The 22,798-nt window shown below is 35.2% G+C and overlaps 1 protein-coding gene across 1 annotated transcript in view; it reads right to left on the bottom strand.

The window, feature by feature from the left end:
* The window catches only part of CACNA2D3 (calcium voltage-gated channel auxiliary subunit alpha2delta 3), a 392,330-nt gene that overhangs the window by 210,880 nt on the left and 158,652 nt on the right, over positions 1-22,798 (bottom strand). The window contains exons 6-8 of the mRNA XM_065749768.1: positions 5,713-5,844; positions 4,656-4,716; positions 4,413-4,563 (exon numbers count right to left, since the gene is read on the bottom strand). Of these exons, the coding sequence (XP_065605840.1) occupies positions 4,413-4,563; positions 4,656-4,716; positions 5,713-5,844 (344 nt within the window). The remainder of the gene's footprint in view (positions 1-4,412; positions 4,564-4,655; positions 4,717-5,712; positions 5,845-22,798) is intronic.

Below are 22,798 nucleotides of genomic sequence, written 5' to 3' on the forward strand. Positions count from 1 at the left end.
TCATATTGTGTTGTGCAACAACTCAGACAGAAGACTTCACACAACTCAAGATATCCATTTCAGCCCACCCTAAGACCAAATACTGAAGCCAAACCAATTCCTTTAAATCTTGTTCAGGTATTTCCAAATTTCCTCTAGCATTACCACATACACGTAAACACAGCCCATGGCCTGGAGCAATCGTATGGAGGTTCACAATTGGCTGCCTTCTTCTTGCTCAGCTTCCTGCTGCATTACCTACACTGAATCTGATTACTCAGGACAGTTAAAAAATAGGTTTAAACATTCTGAATGAACACAAGGACTTTAACAGGAAACTACACAGAAAATACTTATAATGGAAAATTCTGCAAATTAAAACCAGGAACAATGCTACTGTGCTCTGAATTAACAAATAATATTCCTCTAATGTATGTTCCTAATAGGGTGTGACAACAGCATTAAAATTGATTTGGCACTCTCAGCTCAGTTAATATTTTATTCATTTAAGTTAGAGTTTACATTTTTGTAAAAGCATTTGAAAAATTTCAATGTTGAACAGAATTAGTACTCCTTTTATAATAATATTGTTAATTTAATGCATGACTTGGAGTTATACTTCAAAGTGAATTGGAAAAATATGCCTTTTCTCTTGTTGCCAACATCTCTTTCATGTGCCAGTAAACTGACCTTAAATTTTTACATAGGCAGCACAGAATTGCTCTTGTATTTCAACAGAATTTTTTTTTGCAATTCAATCATCTAGTCCATCAATTTCAGTTAGATTTTGAAACAAAATGAACATGACAACTGCTATGATTTTTAATGTTATGTTTTTATGTTTATTCTCTGGAATGACTTGCACTGAATTCTGCCTACTTCTACTTATAGAGTTAGAAATATGTTTAGTGAAAAATCAAATGAACATAGTGGACATGAAACAACCCAGTTAATGTACAGCTGGTAACATTCGGGATTTGCTGTTGTCAGATTTTGGATTGTTTTATTTTTTCTTATTTTACTGAATATTTTTAAGTATTAATTTTTAATTAGGTCAGCACATACTGATCATAATTCCCATTGTGATTAATGGAAATTCTCAGCTTTTTGCGTACAGAGTATGGAAACATGACAACACAAAAAGCAAACAAGTTATTTTAAAAGACATTTTGTACACTGAAACGTTGTAAAGGGAGGAAAAAAAAATAGTAGATTTGACCACTATAGATTTTGCACAAATGCTGTTCAGACTTCAGTTTTCTATCTACTAAGCTCTGCTTCTTTTCCTTCTATTGATACAGATAACTATTTTCTCCGTGTTCAATTCCTTCCCAAACTTGACCCTGGCTTACAGCACTCCAGCTTGCTCACAGAACAAAGATTGAGGCTGAGCTCCATTACAGATATATGATCTTTGCCACCGATTGCCTCTTACAAGGTAACTCATTCCTGTTCCCACAATGCTACTCTGTTTTCTCACTTATCAATCCTGACACTCTTTAAACAAGGCCTGCCTTCTTTCAACAGACAAATTATAAAACATCTTGCCTTTCTCTAATCTCATCTTCTCTTTTGGTAAACTTAGAAGTGTTCCTTCTTTCCTGTAACACACAGAAGTTTCTCATCTGTTTGTGTAAACCTTCTTCTAGCCTCATTTTGCCTGTTGATTATCTGTAAGTCCTCGATCACATCTTTCACCACTATTTTCCTTTTATTTCCTTCTTTTCCTTCAAAATGCAGGCAAGCTTCAAAATGCAGGTGAGTGAACTCCTTAATCCATCTGACTCTTAATTCCTGACCCGCTTCCTCATGAGAGTCCTCAATTAATCTCTGTGCATAGTAAAGCCATACATTCATTCAGGTTCAAAATTTTCACTTTATCTTATAAATGCATTGCTTGTCCAGAGTTCCCACATACAGCTCTTATTCTGCCTCACAATTTGGACTGGGAAGAGAAGGAGAAACTGCAGTATTTGTCTCCAGCCTCACAGAGCAGCCATCTGAACAGACATTTCAGGTATTGGTTGGTATAATTACTTCAAAAGTCATTTCTGTTTAGTTTTATGTCACAGTACTCCTGGCTGATACTGCAGACCCTTGGTATACTTTCCTTTAACACATCACATTTTAAAAGGAGCCTGTGACATAGTGCCATCACACCTACACTATTCCTCACAGAAATGTTGGTTTCCTTCTCCACAGCACTGCTGTTAACACCTTGTTATATTTTCAAAACAAATTTTGTGCTCTCTTCAAATTATTACTTTTCCCCTGTGAGGAGACACCAAGGATAGTTTTGTGATATTTAGTTCAAAACAACTCCTTGAAACACTTCTTCTGTGCAACAGAATAACCCTTCTCCCACTCACTGCAAATTCTGTCACGGCCTCCTGCATCTCTGCACTACCTCTTTCAGTGCAGCAAATAGTTTCAGGTCCATACTTGCACAACAACTAAACCACAAGTGTCCTACCAAAACTGAACTTAACAGCTGAGCTGATAAGAATAAAATTGCATTCTCAGTCATTACTCTTGCTTATTTCAACAAATAAACGCATTATCACCCTGAAAGAGGCTACAGAAAAAGAAAAAACCTTCAGATGAAGAAATAAGCTTGCATACACGCTATAATTACCACAATAATTACCTCTCTTATTGTAAGAGTTTCCTATATTAACTAAACAATGCAGTAAGTGTAAGCAAGAGGGACTGCAGTGGTAGGCACTGGAGGAGGGGCCATGAGATGCCCTGTGGCACTATGAATACTGTTTTAAGCACATTTCTGTTCGCTTTCAATTTAAGTTTTAAAGATATAGCATTACTTAATACTTGAGAGTACTGAAATATTTACATAGTACTATTAACAGCAAAAAAAAGTTTTCTTTGGATCCTTGCTACATACATTTTCACATTCTTTGTTGTAGATGAACATTTTGCTTTTCCCCCAAACTAGTGAAAAAACAAAAAACAAACAAAACTGAAAAACTCTTCACACAAATACTTTATTGTCTTCCTACATCACTTGCAGTAAATGTTAAGACTACTGAACAATCAGATTATTCACTAAAAGTGGCGAGTCAAATATTTTAGTAACTCCTTACTTGCCACATTATTTCTACTCATAAAAGGTGGGGTATTTTTAGATTTAAGCTAATCACAGATTTGTTGGAGGACAATCACAGTGATTTGCATTAATAGTATCATTTACTTCAGTATATTTAGGAGACTTTCCTTGCAACAAGGAAAAAACACAATCCTTGCATTTGATAGATAGAAAATATTCTTAGGATTTAGATGCATGATAAAGCTGTTCTACCTTATTATTTATAAGCAAAACAATATTCATAAATGGAAGAATTATTAAACTATCAATTCCTCCCCTCAGCCAAATCACGGTTGTGATGTCAGTTTAGGACACAACCAAGCCATCCTTTACCCACATGACTAATCTCATAATGCTGAAACATCTGTAAAAACAGTCTCTTGTCATATATTTGAAATGTGAAATACTACCTGGCACATCAAAATAATAGGTACTACTGATGATCTAAATTATCACTATAAGTAGCAGTAACAAGTCTCCATAAAGCTTCAAAACAACCCTTGGTGTTATTTAAAAATAATGTCATACCATACCATCAAGACAGAAAAAAAATGTCCAAAAACTTAATATTTCCTTAAAACTAAATATCAAGCATTGTTTTTCACACAATTTTATAGATCATTAAATTGTACTTTTGGATAGTAGCATGTGCATTGACTTACTTTCAATATTAAGATTTTGTTGTAATTAGAAGAAAAATGTGAATATTAGAAAAAAATGGTAGATTTAAAATAGGTCAGCAAAATGCTGGCACGCAGTGGGTTCTTATATTTGTCATTATGCTCTGCTCTACAGTTGTGTTTTGTGAGCATCTCGCATTTCTGAAACTCACTTAACTAGGTTCACATACAACACATCTCAAATTCACACTGAGAAAAAAATAAAAATAGGGAGGTAAACTGCCACTTTATCCTGTTCTTGCTTCAGCAAGAGCTAACATTAATTCTATTAATTTTTACGCAATCACCATTTTGTATATTGCACTGTACTGAAGAATCCATGAGAGAAAAACAGTGGAGTTAAGGAGGAATTTATCCCCAAATTAAAAATTAAAGTAACAAAGTGCAAGCAAACTACAAAACAGATTGCTATTATCTGCAAATCCTAATCTTATGACAGCTTGAGGGGCTTTAGATTGCAACTTCTAGAAAGCAGGAGTTTGAAAACACTGTCATCTGAAGAGGCTTGCATCAGAAAAATCAGTTTGTCCAGTAGCTACAAATGCCATCTTATAACTATCATTTGCCCTCAGCATTTTTCAAGTTTACTGTGTGACACAAAACATGATGGATAGCAACAAAAGATGGAAGAAAAATCCTGAGACACTCACGGCAATTATATTGAAGAAGTCATCATCTCCAAGGGTATCCAAAATAGATGAAACTGTCTGTTTAGCAATAGTTAAGCGAAGTCCTTTCATACTGCCACTGACATCTACTAAAATTACCACATCTTTTGGAGAAGTTGCTGCTTGGATGTACCTGACATGAAAGACAAAGCATTTTGTTCTTTAAAATAATGAACTTTTTTTTAACTCCCCATTTCTTAAACATAATACACGTCCATTGCCTACCATTTTCTATTTCTGCAATCAAATGCAATGACTCCATTCTCATCAGGTTCCCATTTAATTCCTGTTTAGAAAAAGAGATAAAAAGATTAGATTACAACATTTTGCACAGTAACTGCTCAAAACGTCTCCGTGATACTGAAGGAAAACAGCATTTAACAGTTTCATACTTCCATCAATCCCACAGTCAATGCTATCATAACATAGCAAATGCTAGAAAACAATAATAAAATAGGACTGCAAGAAACAGCATGGTTTCCTCACTCCTTTTTAGTCTACTGAAAGGTGAAAACTTATTCAATCTTTCTATGCTCATCATATTTCAGTCACTGAAGTAATATGGTACCTGGTCTCCAGTGCTGCCCAGATTCTACACAGGCTGCCCAAGCCCCTCTCAAGCCATGATTACTTATAGTTCATGGCTGATCCCAACAGGTATTGCTATACAGCTATACACTTTCCTCTATGAGCATGACCCAAAGCTGTAGAAGCTGAGGATCAAATTGTTTAGACCATTACTGTATTTAGCATGTAGCAATATGATAAACATTAAATGTTATATTTAAATTTAATTTTGTATTTTATTTACTACATAGAAATAATAGAAGTTGCATAGTCACATTTTATTACCACTTGTATAAAATTACCTTTAAAACAAACTTTTTAAATCTTTGATTGCAAGATAGCATGTTATCATCTATGCAAGAACTGAATAAAATGCAATTAAATTGTACTGTATGTCTCGATAGAGCATGTTATCCAAGTTTAGTACTGTACAAAGGGTCTATTTTGTTTATTACAGTCAGTTCAGAAGTCATTTTTTACCTATGTATTTGTGAATAAAAATGTGTGAGTTGTCTTTGGGGCTACATTTCTGAATGAAAAGTAGCAGAAAAATACAGAACATTGAAAATGTTAATTAGTAACCTCTCTGAAAATGAGAGAAAGAAAAAACTGAATGTGCTGGTACCTGTGAAAATACTGATTTGTGACAGTACTGCATAGAAATCTGTAGCCATAGCATTCTTTATTGTTTCTCTGTAACCTCTATTATTCTTACCTGGATACTGTCTGAAAAATCCTTTTGCACTTCCAAAGTACTGCCAGATGAGAGAAGGGTCACGATCAAAGTTATCAACAAACACCTTATTTAAGGATTCTGACCAATAAACTCCATTTACAATGGCTGGATCTAAGGAGGTGGGGAAAAAAATACTATTATTATCTTCAGCTTATTCACTACCCTAAAAACCAGTAAGTGCAAACTATTGCAGTTTCCTGTGTCAATTAAGTGATTCAAAATAAATACTTGCACAACGGAAGCATGATTAAAACAACAAAGAGAAACCAGATATATTTTGTAGATAACTTAAAATTTCTAATTAAGCTATTTATTTGGAACTCCTCTGTACGTTTTTCTAGAGAACGTAAGTGACTAAACCTAATAATTCATTATTTAATTTATTTTCCCTAAACACTTAGGATGTCTCATAGCAACATTTAATCATTTATTTTAATCTTCAGTTAAGTAAGGTCACTATTACTTTGTTTGAAAGCTTCCTTGTGAGAACATAAAGTGAAATACCTTTTATTTCATACTTGAGAGAATTACAGCATACACCCAAAGACAAAATCTTGACAAAATCAACATATAACACTAATTGTATTCAGAAAACACTGGACCCAGACTTCAAAACAACATCCCATTAGTTCTGACCCCCAGAGAGAGAAACAAAGAGAGAGTGAAAAATAAAAAACAAATCCTTGATGTTGAAAATAAGTTATTTCTGTTTATTACATCCTAGTAACTCCCCCAGGCATCAATTCCTAAAATCCCACACTGCTCAAGTGCATTTCGGAGTTGCAGAGTTGGTTTTCAGGAGTAAATGAACACATCTAAAAAAGCTACTCAGCTTCAAACTGTGATGTCAACTGTAGTTGACAGATGAGAAGCAATTAGGATACACCGTGTTCCCAATTCAATCTGTACATGAAATCAGTAATAGAGAAAGGAATAAACAGATCTAAAATCGCAGACGTATTATTTCATTTGTAGAAGTGTTTGAATAACTGTAAGTGTGTACGTACATTTGAAATAATGCTTTCATTAACTCATAAAATAATGTTAATTTACTCATTTCAGAGGGCTGATCAGAATGTCTTGAATGGAATGGAGTAAAGGTGAATTGTTATTTCCCCTTACTCTCATAAAAAAAAAGGAGTACAAAAAGTGAAATGTCTGAGCTACATATTGTTAAGTATTACTTTCATCTAAATATTTTGTTGAAGAAAAGTGAAGGTCAGGAAAACATCTAAAGAAACAAATAGTTATTATACCAGAGATGTTTTAAAAACAATCTGATGAAATATACATTTATAATCTGTCCAATCAGACACACATAAAATGTCACCAGTCCAACACACTCCTTCAATTTTGTCTAGCTGGCAAGAACCATTGTCTGGGTGTTTCCAAGTCTCCAATAACAAGCTGTGATTGAGACATCAGGAATCAACTGTCAAAACTGCTATCCTGTGATCTGTCATCAGTTTTCAGAAATATTTCAGCACTTCAAAATACTGATTGGGCTGAGGTCCATTGTTCAGCATTTAAATATTAAATGAGAAGTGATGCACTAAAGTGAGACTCCCTTTCTCAGTCCTCTGCAACCTCGAAGCTGTGCTCTTATTCACATCTTCTGATGGAGAAACTGAGTCACTGAAGTGTGCCTAGAGAAGTCTTTGTATAGGAACCAGAAGCTGTTCTCAGACTCAACAGGGCATTAAGTTCCTTGTATATCCTTCAGAGATCCTTATGACTGAAAAGCCAAACTGATCCTAAATAGGATAACTTTGCTTTAATTTATATTTAAAATATTCTCTACTATTTCGTTGCGATTTGTGATTCTCATTCCAAGACTGCACAATTTACAGCAGTGCTTTGCAGTATTGAACAGATCAGGCATCTTCTATGCTGAATTCCTCAGAAGCCCTTTCCTAAGGGATCTGCACCACAGTACCCTCAGCTAAGCAGAACCTTCACTTTGACACACCACTCAAAAATTATTTCCTTTGGATTCTATGTACACGTCATCTCCATCGGATCATGAGACAGCCTTAGTTGTCCATGCTATTAAGCTTTCAACTGAATCCAAAATCCATTTCCTGGCATTTAAAATATACACCTACATAATAAATCCATATATAAAGCTATTTTTAAAATGAATGTATATTAAATTATCCAACACCACCATTGTAGCAGTCTACTTTTATTAGCCCATCCACAAGGCACTGCTTACTCTGTTTATATATCAATACTATGCATTAGAGAAGTCCAGAGAAATACAACCAGAAAAATTTTCCTTGAACGTGATTATTTGAGTCTATATTCTGCATTATGTTGACAACTCTAAGCACTGATCATTTAAATGCTGATCACCTAAAATATTAAGCCAATGACACTGAAACTAATAGGATTATTTTTTTAAATGAAAGGAGCATTAAGCAAGCATATAAACAAGAAAGTGCAATTAAAACACAATCTGGAATGACTAGATTCCTTTAAAATTAATCCTAGTGACAATTCACTACCTCCCTACAACCTGCATATATATTACACTGGCTGTTATTGCTACAGTATGCAAACAGCAATCTGCAAGTCACATTTTGTGCATCAACTGTTTTTTTTTTGTTTGTTTGTTATTTTTTTTTTAAGTAAATTATGTCACAGTTTAATCCTTACTATACTGGAAGAAAAATGAAGCAGGGAGAAAAAAATCTATCCACAGTACCAACTGCAAGCAGATAGCTTAGAAGTGGAAATCATACTTCACTATTAGCTACTGCATATGCACGTAGAATGATCTCCAAACCCAACTCCTTGTTGTAAATTTGATTATGTCTGATGAATACATCTCTTCGCACTTGTACAGTCCTAAACACATCTGAGTTCTCTATTTATAGCCTCATTAAAATTTTATCTGTTTCTAATAACAGATAAGTTATTATATTATGTAGTTCCAAGCAATTCTCAGTTTCTGTAATTCTGCTGAAATTGCCCTCTCTACTTCATTTGAAAAGAGTATTGTTTTCACATTCCTGGTGAACGTCATCTGCATCCCCAAAATAGTTACCAGAGCTGGCATGGACCCAAGTGCTTGTGAATATTTAGGAACTGGGGAGGAGGTGGATAAAAAAAGAAGAATAAAAGAAATTAATATAAATGCAAAATCATTTCTGTGATGTTATGGAGGTGTTTCAAAGACAATAAGTACAAACAGTTTCTGCCATTCGTCTTGAGACATATTTTCTATTTGTGCTTCCTGGCAATATCAGCTAAACACAACTCAAGTATTTCTTTTCCCTGGTTTCTTAGGTGGGCTTGCTTGCAATTATATGGCATTTTGTTTCACTGCTGTTTTTGTAGGTATTTTATTAAAAAAATAGCCTCAAGAAAATAGGAACATTGAGAGAAACGTGAAATATAATGGTGAAATAACAGTATAACTGCATGTAACAATTAAGCTGCTGCCACAGATACTGCTGACCCTGAGAAACAAGATTGAAGATTCAACAAAGGCAAGCAAAGTGTCCAGGTTGAAAGATGTACAACAGCGCGACAAAAGTTAACTCAACAACATACAGTATTTTAATGCACAGAATCTGTAAAAATATCTACAGTAGGATAAGGCTGCAGAAATAAAGTAATACATACTCAATGCTTATTGTTTTTTAGCTTTTCCAGCGAGGTGCATAAAAAAATAAGGGGACGTACTGAGGTATTCTGTTACTACGAGGAAAAAAGCAGAATACTCTCCTTTGTTTCCATGTTCTGCTTTATTACCAAGAAAAATTGTTACCAATAACGCTTTGTTTTTTCCTCTAGCATATTGCCTTCATAATGTGATCATTAATTTCTCAGGGAAAGCTGTCAAAGACTCTGGCATCCAAAATGGTGTTTCTCTTTGCAGTGTCTGACCTCAAGGACAGCCCCTAACATTGCAGAGCAGTGCTGTCAAACAATGAAGCAGTACAAGCACAGCCTATAGGACCAAGCACTGGAAAAGAATGCAAAATCCAGCACTCTTTTGGCTCAAAGACGGTGACAATATTAGCTTAGTTTTGATGACATTGACAACATATTTAGTCTGGTCATGTTTTAAAGAATAACAAAATCACATACTTTACTGGGACATACACCAACAATCTAATAATTACACTACTCAATTCTAATATGAATGCTTTTCAGGGTGGTCCAACATATTCAAGAGCTGGGGCTGGATGCCAATTTCAGCAACTGCCTTTGCTTTATTCTCCCCCTTCCCCTCCCTCCCCCCTTTACTGGGTACTGTGGATGCATCAACTCAGAGATAAAAGCATCTGTAGACAAAAAAGAAAGTGATCGCCTATTTCGTGTTGAGAAACATGAACCCATGTCAAAAACCACACTCCTTTTTCACATATACGTGGGGTGGTAAAGACTTTACCACTAAAGTAGTAAAGTTGCATGATTGCATAGAGACACAGTGGTAGCTATGTAGTTGTTACAGCTTCCAACATTTCTCTAATAACACTTCCCTTCTTTGAAATAGCAGAAGAATTGGAATATCACCAGATGTGTTTATTTTCACACTGAGTTTCACGGTGGATATTTGGTTGGTTTTTCTTTTTTTTCATTTAATTACTGAATGAAAAAGGTGATCTGAAATTCAATTTTAGTCCATTTGAAGTACAGTGGTAAAGTCTTCCAGAACACTAATTTTGGGATGGAGTTTCAGACCTGGCTGCTGCCTACTGAATTACAAGAAACTTCTTGAAGCAAAACAACTACCTTTGAGGATACCCATTCAGTGACTGACCTGGCTTAACCCTGCTTAATGTAAAACAGATATAACAAATAAAAGTAACCAGTAGGAAGGTGAAAATCTGAAGTGAACAATTACTATTATTATTTATTTTTATTGAAGAAGGAGTTTGAAGCAGAAGTCATATATTGTCCATTCCCAGAAGAACTACCAAGATTCTCCTGTAACTGCTGCTGTCCCACAAGTTGAGCATATGGGGCAGTTTCAGCCATCACTAATACAGCCTAATGATATATGATTGTCAACAGAGCAATTACATAAAAAGCCATGAAAGCTAAGGAGAAGTCAAGTTAAAGGCCCACAGTGCTGAGAGAGTCACACCATAAATTGATATGACCACAGAAAACAAGATATTTCTGCATTTTTAAAAGAACATACTACTTTCCACATTTTTGCAGAATACTAATTGAAATCTATGACAAAGGAAAGACAGATAAGGAGATAACACTCAGCAGAGCTGGGGGATGCTGTGGTATGACTGAGAAAAAGTGAAACATATGAAAAAAAAAAAAGTGATGTTAGAAATGAATTTTCCAGAGAGAAAAGAGAAGACAAATGCTGAGATCAGGGTAATTAAACAAATCAAATGGAGACCCTCTAGATACAGCAATTTAATTGCAGAAACAAAACACTGAAAAAACAGCCAGTTCTGACACATGGGAAGAAGAAATTCCTGAACAGGCTGACGGAACAGTAACCAGGAAATCTAAACCTGTACAAGTGGCAGGGCAGGAAAAAGCATCAGGACAAACAACACAGGAAGCCAGAGGAAAGTATTGTAAATTACAGGAAAAGAAAGCAAACATGACTGCCACTAAATGAAGCCAACTGTGCTGTAAAATATTTAATGCACAACATACCAAAAGAAGCAACTGTAGCAGAACTGTTGTCAAAGTGATATATGACAAAGGCAAGGTACGGCCTTTGAAATAAAAATCATCCTTGCAGAAACTGCCCAAGGATAGACCTGCTCACAAAATTTTACTAAGACTGTTTTAAAAAATGGCCATACAAACTTTAAACTTATGGTTTACAATAAATGTAAATTTTCTATCTTTCTGATATTCAGAGAGAGACACAGAATTACAGAAACAGGCTTAGATACACCCCTTAGTGCAAGGAAGTCCCATAACAAAAATTTGAATGTAAGACATGAAGACCTTGTTTTAACCACCACAGCATGCTTGTTATGTACAACAAATGAGAACCCTAAGAGAGTAATGCTGTATTCTGTAAAATGTATTAAAATCACATAGGGCTATACTAAGCAATTTAAACATCTATTGATACATTCCTGGGAGCATCAACACTATATGAACATGTTAAGTGTCAGCAATAAGAGCAGTTATCTATATATCTGATGAATAATTGCACCTCACTCTCCCAAGTCCATCTTCTCTTAACGCTGTTGTGCCCAAGGGCCTTTTGACATTCTTTCCTTCTTGCACAGAAGAACGCTTGCACCATTTCAGTAGAATGGAAGTTCTACTCAAAAAAGTAGGAAAAAGTCTCACCGATATGAAAAAGTTTGGTTCAATACCTCTGAAGCTGACATTATAACGTACTGAAAACACTAAGCAGATGAACAAATGTATCATGGAACAAATACATTACAAAATCACTTATGGATTCTTAACATGATTTGCTCCTTTAGGAATGCGCCAAATTAATGTCTGTAAGGAAGACACCTAGATATACGAATACAGCATAAAAATATCTTCGTAGGATTTTAGCCAAATGGTATTCTGAGACAGTTTACATTCTAGCCAAGTAAACTAATACTTGACCAGAAGAGCAAGTGTCCTTTTCTTCTCTTCACACAACACAGATCCAAGAAAAATCCAAGAAGGATCTGTGTTACATGGCAGGATAGAGAGGGAAATATTTACTCAATTATAAAATAGTAGACAAAATGAATAAAATGCATCTTTGGATAGACTTCATGATTCCTTGTGTAAATGTTAATCTTCTCTGTTTCACACTGATAAAAACTGCAATTATTACATTTCCCGCACAACCATTGAATCAAATTTTTTTTAATATTCTGTCCTAAAGGTTTTGAGGAACCCAGACCTATTATGTCAATTACTTCTAAGTGTAAAGATAAAGAATGTTTGCCCAACATAGGTCATGGGAGAAATAAAGTCTTGGAAAATCATTAAGTAGAGAAAAACTGAAAAAAACAAACTCCCCAGTATATTTCTAGCACGGAAACTCAATCCAAAGATAATCTGATAGTGAATTATGAGAATTTCTTCTATTAGTATGCTCTACACTTAAATTAACCCTCAATAATTGTTCCTGGTGGTTCTTTTAAATCAGTAACAGAATGTATTGATTGCTTATTCTTATTAAAATAATCAAACACAAGTAAGAAAACTTAGTGCTCTAGAGGAGAACAAATCAGTTATAGTTCATTTTCAGTATATATATATATATATACTTTTAAATGCATGTTACTCAGGAGAAGAGGGCATCAGTTTGCACACCAGAAGCTACTGAAGTATGAAAGCCTACAAGAAATAAGAAATTCTACACAGACAGAAAGTAGAAACAAGTCTCAAATAGTAATTAGGCACATAATACCGTAACATACTAAGTGTATAATATACACATCTGACACAAAATGAGCTGTGTATAGCTGATGTGTGCAATTACTGTTTTATTTATTTATTTTAAGTATAGGTTCAAACCTTTCTTTGGCTTTTCATTCAGTGATGCTGATTGTAAACAGGCCAGGAGAGAACCTGTCTCCCTTGAGCCAAGCCTGGGTAAAGTGGGTAATTTCCAAGATAATCAAAACTGAAGCTGAAGCAACTTATCCAACTCAGTTCAAATTAGCACCCTAAGCATGTTATGTCTCTAAATCAGAAGACATTGAGACTATGGAGAGTAATAGCTCTTCACTTCTGAAGTTCAAATGGTTAACGCGTCATTTCTTTCCTTGTTCATTCCAATATCACATCTCTCGAGGTAAACCAGATGAGTTGCAGAAGTGTGGAAAACATCCAGTTTGAACACACAAACCTGAGATATTTTCTGGAAGTAAAGTCAACAGAACCCAACGTGAGCTCATAGTCATTGACACTGAGGCAACAGAGATCCCTGTGCTCACACTTAGCTTATTCTCACAACATACCCAGAAAGGTGCAGAACAATATCAAGGTACCCATTCCAGTACTGGAAGTCAATGAGATGAACTAGCATGGCAGAGCATGAGCTAACAAGAATTCATTATCCGCAGGAGCCTTGCTAATGCTCTCACTTGTGCTCCAGCATGTTGTGGATGTGCCATTATGTATGTGCCACCTAGTACACAGACTCAAGTGAACAGTAGAAGCAGCATTAAGTAGCTGCTGCTTCCACTCCTTCTCTGTAGGAGCTGAAATACTGACTCCATAGCTTCTATCCAACCATCGGATAAGCTAATACTCATCAGAAAAAGAAAAAAAAGTACAGAAAATGGAAAGATGAAAGAAGACCAAGCAATTTTCTGCCATTATAGATCAATGGTAAATTGTTATTACTGCCTTGCTCCAGGAAGCAACGTATGGGAGACATCATGATTAATAGTTGTTTCTCAGGTCAAAAAGTCTCTTAAAACCATATCTAAGATAGTGCACATTAGCAAACCTTCACAGGCTCACGTTTGTCAGAACACAAAGCCCAACCCCAAGTAACTAAGCAACAGCTACTGAGCAGGAGTGGTAGAGAATACAGTGTTTAATATAAAAACCTAATGTTACTATGCAGCTTGTATCTGAAATCTAGTTGCCATGGTGATGCTGAATGTACTAGAAATGTATAGATTAGATCCACAGCCAGAGACACAGACTAGGATACAAGAAAGATAAAGCACAGTGCACATCTTGCACGGTGATGCCAACATTTCCAAAAGGCTTGCTGTTCAATACAGAGAATTAAAAATATATATATCTGTGAAGCAAAAGCCTTGTGTAAGAACAAAGCAGCAGCCCGAGGAGACTCTGGGAATTGGATCTGAGGCAGAATTTGAGCAAAAGCAGACAGAAGAAATAGAGAAGTCTGTGTATCTTTGTCCAATAGCCAGGAAGAGTTAAAACAAAGAAATATGGGAAGATAGGAAATTCTCTCCAACCTTGACTAAATCAGACTAACAAAATTCCTTTTAAATTAAACAATGACCAAAGTTAGGAAGACAATGAAAACAATGTCCGAAAGATCTTAAAATGTGAAGACAAACAATTCAGTGGAAGGATTTCAAAACATAAATATAGTGGCCCAGGACAATATGTGGCTATGACTATTTAAATAACTCCAGGATGTTGAATTTTCAGAAGCATAGTCCATAAAATCATATATGACAGTGACAGACAAGATTTTATTTCTTAATTTCACACCTTGCAGGAAAGTGGTTTTATGTATCTGCTGGTTGCAGATTATAGCCTTTCTGCATCACTTGAGAAATGAATATTTTTTGGTTCTAATATTCTAGATAATAGGTAATTTCGATTTTGACAGCCTCTTGGAAAGAGTTGATAGGAAAGTATGACTGAGCAATATTCATAGCTCTTTTTAAGAAGCAAGCTGAAAAAAAGTCTCTTAATCAAAAAATGGTTGTGGTTCATCATGTTTCAATATCTTCTAGAGAGGCTCTATTGCATGCAGCAGATTTTTTTTTTTCCTATGCAATCAAAACTTTTGGTAATAGGCTGTATTTATTGACTTGAAGTGCCTAAACTTGTCCTTTAACATGCAGTTAAAATCATGCAATGGAAACGTCATTTGACACAGATGATATTCTTTAACAGTCTTTAAAGTGATCAAGGAAAACTTGAAGAAAATTTGTGAAGCCTGAGTTTGAAATCTACTTTTGCAATGTTTTTAGTATTAAGTAAACATGGAAGGCAGAGAAGCACAGACTAGACTTGCACAGACTAGACTTGCACTAGATGTTTTTCTTCTTAAAGATACTGAGTTCCAAATTATTCAAAGCTGTATTGAATTCATACTTTTTATAAATCGATTCTTTAAGAATTTGTGATGCAATTAGGTAATAAGACTGCAAGAGAGAATGAAGAAACAACTGCTAGAAGAAAGCATCTGCAACCCAGAAAATAATATGAGAGCATGGAAATAACTGCTTGTCTACTTTCTATAATAATCCTCAGCAAGCACAAAGCTTTTAAACAAAGGTTTATGTCACATGATACAACCTCTACTTTCAACAGCCATAAAATCATAGGGGATGAGAGAGACAAAGAAAGGCACTAAAGACAGGACAGACATCTTACAAATAATTGTGCTATGCTCAAAGCTCTGAGAGAAAAAGCCTATTTTTGCACAAGTGTATCATGAACCAGTGGGGAAAAAATACATTAAGTAAATAAATGTACTTATTCACGTGAGGATGCTAAATCAGGGCTCCCCAGGAGGAAGGAACTTGAATTGTGAAAATAATGAGAGCAGTAATAAAAACTGAGTAGAGTTCATAAAAAAAAAATAGGATATTTAGTCTTGTCTCTAAGATTAGTGAAGCCCAAAAAAATTTCACGTCATGTAAAATATCTTTTAATCACTTTAATAAACCCATACTTGTTAGGAACGATTACAGTTAGACTCAAAAGGGTTGCTAACACTTAACTGTATTTCAATTGCAATGGCATAGAATTATCCTCAGTGAGATATTAATGGCAGAAAAAAAAAAAAAAAACAAAACACATTTTGGCTACATTAAGTAAGGTAGGATTTGTGGGTTTTTTTATTGTTTACATATTATTGAACTTGTAATTTATATCCATTAAGCTTTATTTTTTCTAATGTGCTGAAGACACAGCTTGCTTTATGTTCTTAATGTTTGTTAGGTGACATAAACCATATCCTATGTTGACAGAAATGCCTGAAAATATTCATAGTCTTCAGCGTGCATCACAGAAAAACTATGCAGTTATGGAAAGCACTAATAAAATCCCTTCCTGTACTTCAAAAAGACCAAAACTGCAGCTACACCACAGGATGAGGATGGGAAGTCCAACAGACAGAAGGCAGACATACAGACTTCCCTAGGTTAAAATGTATTGCTCTTATTTTTCAAAGCAGTAGATTATCTATTGGATTGACTAACGTTGATCACAAATTTCTGTTGTTCTTATTGTGTTGTCATTCTTACCCTCTGTGAGTAAAGACTCAGCAACATCTTGCACTAAGGCTATTTCAATATCTGAACATGCCTGAATAGATATTCAACAACCTGCAATCCAAGGTCATCATTTTATTTATATTTTTGTATGATTTTTAAATATCTCAAATAAGTAGGACTCGAGAAACCTTTTTTTTTTTTACATGTTCATGACCAAGCTGTTCTGCTGTTCCCTTAAGAAAGGTCATCCCTTAAAATACATTTCCCAGTCTAACCATGAAACAGTGAAGTATGTAGATCGCTCTAAACGTAACACCTCCTACTGATTTCCACGGAAATTACAACAGATACAAAAAGCACAATAACACAACCTGAGAAGGAAAATCCTCAACTGCAAAATAGTGTTTTTCAAGAGTCACCACCATTAGCTAATACGTGCAGATTACTTTATTGCTCTAAAGTAACACCTCCTATTTTGGAGGCCCAGAACGTCAGAAAAATCAGATTTTTCTTCTGGAAGACAGTAATAAAATATCAGATCACGTAGAAAAATGACAAGAAAAATCTACGCACAGTAAATAATGTCAACATTAAAAAGAAATCATTGTTAGGAGTGTGCTAGAAGCTCATGTAACCTCCTTAATTTAAAATGTACTCTGTAAGTTGAAATAGTGTTAATCCCATTTCTATTATAAATGAAAGCTGGAGAGTAACTTTCCAGACTGTACACTTCTGAGGTTATTTTATATTTTCTTTTGACAAATTATTACTAAAATTGGTAGTTGATTCTAACACATTTCCTTCCTCCTGCACAGACCACACTTTCTCCCTGAAGCAGTCTTTTGCCTCTTAGATAGGGCAGTTAGTGATATCAACTCTCTACAGAGGGAAAAATTTAAATAACTATTTGCTCATGCCCAGGCACTGACACTTTAATTCAGCTTGAGCAACAAGTAGGAAGGCACTTTTAAGTGCCTTCTTGGATCAGAAAGCCATTTAGAAAATAATTACTGTAGATTTTACTGTACGTAGTCATGTTAATATGCCCCTTTTGCGTGTTCCCCCTACATCCTGCTTTTCCACATGCCAATCAACATTTCACCTAGGGCACTTCAAAGACAGCAATCAATTCTCTTCCCAGAGTCTAAGGAATTATATTGAGCTAAGAGCAGACATTTTCACATGCAAATTAATCTGAATAGATATCATTATAAATCAAACAAGGAAGAAAATTTTCCAAGACTGAATTTGTTCAGAACAAGCTTATTCATTTGTACAGGTAAGGTGTTTCAGCTCATGTGCGTCTAGAAAGACTAGTATTTAAGTATTCATGCAATATTCACCCCACAAGTTCAGTAGGACTAAAACATGAAAAGACCAAGCTAAAAGACATAGATGGCAGTTCCACAGAACTTTTAAGCATAGCCTTCAATCTCCCCACACATAGCACAGTAGTTTAGCAAGCACTAGATTTTAAGACCCTGGAAATCAATGGAACATAACTGTTTGTGGGGAAGTGCTGTGCTGAAGAGTCCCAGATTACCCAGTCTCATCTAAAACTATTGTAAGGGTCACAGAGTTTAACATGAGAAATTGTGCCTCAGGCTACATAATGGAATCTCACTGGAAGCAAACTATGGGAAAACAAGCAAGCACTATAATATTGGTGTACAAAAATATGTCTCTTGAAAGCTATATGTCATGCACTGTACAGAAGGAGGACAGTGCAGAGCTGCAATCTAGCTGTCTCTGGATGTGAAGCAAAATAGAGACATTAACCTTGTGCTGTACCTTAATAAATTACAATTATTGAGGGTCAGGTCTTGGTAACTTTTTTTGCAGAACCATGCTCATATAACCATATTTGTTCATATTTCCATGCAGTACTCCAACAAATTACACGTATGTGCCAAGATCCATTCTGCTAATGGATCGCACAACTCTCCACCATGTAGCACAGATGTACCTGTGTCATTTCCTTTGACACTGGCTAGTGATGTACACAAAGGTACAATAAAAATTATTAGGAGCACTTAGAGGTTGGAAATACGTTGCTTATCTGGGTAGTAAGTTTGGACTCTTTCTTCTTGCAAAGGTGAAGAATGCATTTAATTCCACTGTCAGCTGTGTTAATAGGGTGAAGGAAATATTTCTCCATTATAAAATTTAGTGAGTTAAACAAGATTATATACTGTAAACCAGAAATGAGTACAAAGGAAAAACTCCCATCAGCTTAAATCAACTTATGTAAGCCTATTTCCTCTCTACTGCCAAACGTAATTATTTGTCTTCTCTTGTTTCTCTTTAGCACAAAGTCAGCCATGTTACTCAGGCTGCAACTGATCGCCAGCAGAGATCACTGCTTTCCCTAGCTTACCTGCATCGGCACATCTGCCTCCCAGAAACTACTGTCCAAAGGTAGTAGATGCATTCACACAGTCACCCCCAATTAGTTTTGTCAAAATGCTTCTAATTTCATTCTACTAGAAAAAAATATTGACTGATTAATTAAACTAGCTTTGGGAAGAGCTTACAGAACAGCTTATGACAGACGGTCTGAACTGAGGCAGTAATACCCAGGAAGGACAAGAGGCAGAGAGCAGGAATTTCTTATCCCCAGCAAGCTGGAGCTGACAACAAACATCCAATTATACCTTGTGACAGTTGATAATTTCATTGTAGGTATTCATCTTTCAAAAAAAAAAAAAAAAAATAGAAAGTTTTCACATAGTCCATAGTGCACAGAAGCTCAAGCTAGACCTAGTTCCAATCGAAAATGAAGATGAAATGTCAGGGTATAAAACAGGTTTTCTGGTAGGCAGGAAAAAAACTGTTCCTTTTTAGAGAACAAATGAAAAGGTCTGTATGATGAGTTGTGTGAGTTCACCTTGTTGTTGCAAAAGTAGGTCTGAAGAACGCTCAATCTTTGTGCCATCTCAAGAAAAACATGGGTAGATACCATACCAGAAAAGCAAAACAGACTTCGCCTAATAATCCCTTTTCTCCTTCTTCCTAAGAAGACTTAGGAAAGTTTTCTTCCTTTGAGAGAGGTATTTTAGTCTAGATTACATTCAGAAATAGACCTACTGTGAACGTTTTATGACATGTAACATATTCAGAAATAAATAGTATTCTTATAATTGGAAAAGTTCAGGTGCAGAAGTCCCCCCTACATCTAAATTTCAGTGAAGAAATGATTATATTGAGTATATGTACACTAAACAGAAATTCAGCAAAGTCAGAATGTTTTTTCACATCCAGCTGTGATAAGCCATTTCGTTTTGTTACTGTTTCCACTGTAAAAGGCCTGCATGCATCACTTCACCTTTCAGTGTATTTATTTTTATCTAGAGATCTGAGTCAGTTCCTGTTTACTGATTAAAAAAGAAAAAACAAACTAGTAAGAGCAATCTAATTAGTATGATTCTTAGGTATGTAACTCTCTCTTTCAGTTCTAACCAATGGCTGCAGACACAGGAGTTACTAAAATCCAAAATTCTAGCTCTAATAACAACTAAAGATGGTTTAAAAACAAAACAAACACTTGAGAAAACATGATTTATCCATAGTCCTTATAAACCAGTAATAATTATTAGACTCTAGAGTTGCTCAGTGTAATGATACAATGGGATGGAAACTGCAGCAAAAATAGTGGGGTGGCAAAGCCTTTGGCTGCAGCAAATGAAAACAAGCCCATATGCAGCAGAAACAGAAATGAAGGAAAAAAACTGCTTACCTTTGGAAGGCCTCAGGTAGGCAGGGATCTCCTGCAAGAGATGCCCTCACCTCCTCTGCCAACCCTTAAATGAGGTCAAAGAAGGGGTGGAACCTGGCTCCACTTCTAGTTACTCAGGTACATCACACTGCATGCACCTGAGCTCCCATGGGTTGGCCTTGCCTTCCCACCAGGTGCTCCATCACCATGACTTAGCATTTCCACTACGCTCTGATAATGTTCTCCAATTTCAAATCAGGAATGTTCAATGACTACTGAAGTAATTTTGCAGAAATGGAAAAATAACAAATCTTCCAGGCAGATAGGTGCCTGTTCTGATATGTCTAAACAGCGTCCTGTTAGTGTTCCTAGGGAGCTGATTTCAGAAGATAATACGATAATATATTTATCAACATCCTTTTAAATGTTGTAAGTTTTTTGCAAAGCATGAGCTTCTGAGATCCTGATGCATGTAACCTCTGGTACAGTACTATACTGTGTTTCACTTTTCAACAGGTCCCATATTTTAGAATTTTCTAAGCATATGTCATCAGGATACAATCCACTCTGGCTTTGATTTTCACCTACAATCTTCTGCAATTCAAAAGATTCGGGAAAATAGTTGGAATAGTATCACATTATTTAGCCAGGTGTTTATAAACCTCTTCCAAGAGCTGGAAAAAATTTTGAGCATGTTGAGCATAAACTCAATAGAAGAAACTATGTAATTACTGAGCATAACTTTAGGAAATAATATGATGTGATCTAGACTCAGAAAAATAATAAATGAATGCATTCTTCAGCTCAGATACACCATGTATTTTGGACAAAGTCTTAGTTTGAAATTCTATTGTTTATCTTCATTCCTATGGTAACAAAAGATAAGATTCTGATGTATTTTTCTTCTATATTCATACTTTCACAATATTAATATCGGACTTGAGTGTTCTGAAGATTTCTGTTAATATCACTTTGCATACCTAAATCCATTACAGAATGCCACTCTTTTGCTAGTGGCAGCCCTATTGCCAGAAACCAAGTTCTTCATGGATGAATGCCAGAATGCCTACCCACATTCCAACCATCCATTTTTTAATTTTACATATATTACATTCCCAGGTTGTTCTAAACACACTGCTAGCATTTCAGACAGTAAATAAGCAAATGCTGAAACTATGTAAACTTAAAACAGCTGATAATTTTTATTAATCCCTTCCATAATTGCAGTTTAAAATGCATCAACTGATATGTAGAAAGATACGTTCAAAGATACAGATTTATACTGTTAAACTCTAAAGTAATATCTGACAGTGTATGGGAGAGAAAACTTGCTTTGGTGATAATATATAACCAATGTAAATAAATTTTATTAAATAATATTAGTAGTAATAAAAAAAAAACTCAGCAACTCAATTGGGCAGCTCCTTATATACACTTGCCCTCATGCCTGGATTTTTGACTTGGTAATACACTGTCCAAATGCGATTTAGATTGACTGTGCACTTTACAAAACTGAAAATTTTTGTTTTAAATTTTCCTCCCTTCCTCCTCCATCTATGAATGCTATAAGATACAGCAGATTAACTCGCTGAAGAACCTTTACCCTGGCTTTTTCAGAAGTCTATAAACAGCTGATTATTGCCACTTATGAATTCCAGGATGGAAAAAGGGGTTACTATTTGCTAAAAGAGTTATCACAGAATGTATTACTTAATCTCAGTTATTTATTTATTGTTCAAAAGAATACTGCCTTGCAAATCTTGTGCCTACTGGCAATTAATACACTCAGAGTGGAGAAACAGAATGCACTGATAGATTTAGAATCCCAGTATATTAATATTTCAAAAATAAAATATTACCAGAAGCATTCATTTTCAGGAAAAATGAAGGAGGTAGATGTCATTAAAATGTTCAATTTGAACAAATCACCAGCCTTGCTGTGAAACAGCTCTGAGCAAGGGGAGGTCTCTCCATGTTGGGATAATATGAATAAATTCATCTGTAAAGAATAATCATCCAATAATTTTTTTTCACCAAACTCTTCCAGTATATTGTCATTATGAGAATGTCAAAATTGTGTTTTCTGAGCCTCATGCCTTTACAGGACAGAGGAGCAAACAGCATAAGAACACACAAAGACACATCAGTAGAAAGACCAACTCTTCACATTTTACAGTAGTGTCAGACTCAGAAGTACTGAAAAGAAAAATTGACTGATTTTCTTTTTCTTCTATACCTATAGAATGCCCATGTAATCTGTACTCAAAGACAGCACCAAAGTTACAAATACACTTCCAAATCAAGTTGGCAGTTTTCTGTTACAGCTCATTTTTCCCTTCAAAAATTCCATGTTAAATTTTAATTTCATAGCTGTGATATTTCTGGCATTTGAGCTTTCTTGATTTCATCATCACATCATGAAATTTACTTTTTCTTTATATTTTCAGAGTCT

Source organism: Cyrtonyx montezumae, unplaced genomic scaffold (genome assembly GCF_038088225.1).
Source record: "Cyrtonyx montezumae isolate F1298 unplaced genomic scaffold, pur_monq_1.0 scaffold_6, whole genome shotgun sequence".
Lineage (NCBI taxonomy): Eukaryota > Metazoa > Chordata > Aves > Galliformes > Odontophoridae > Cyrtonyx > Cyrtonyx montezumae.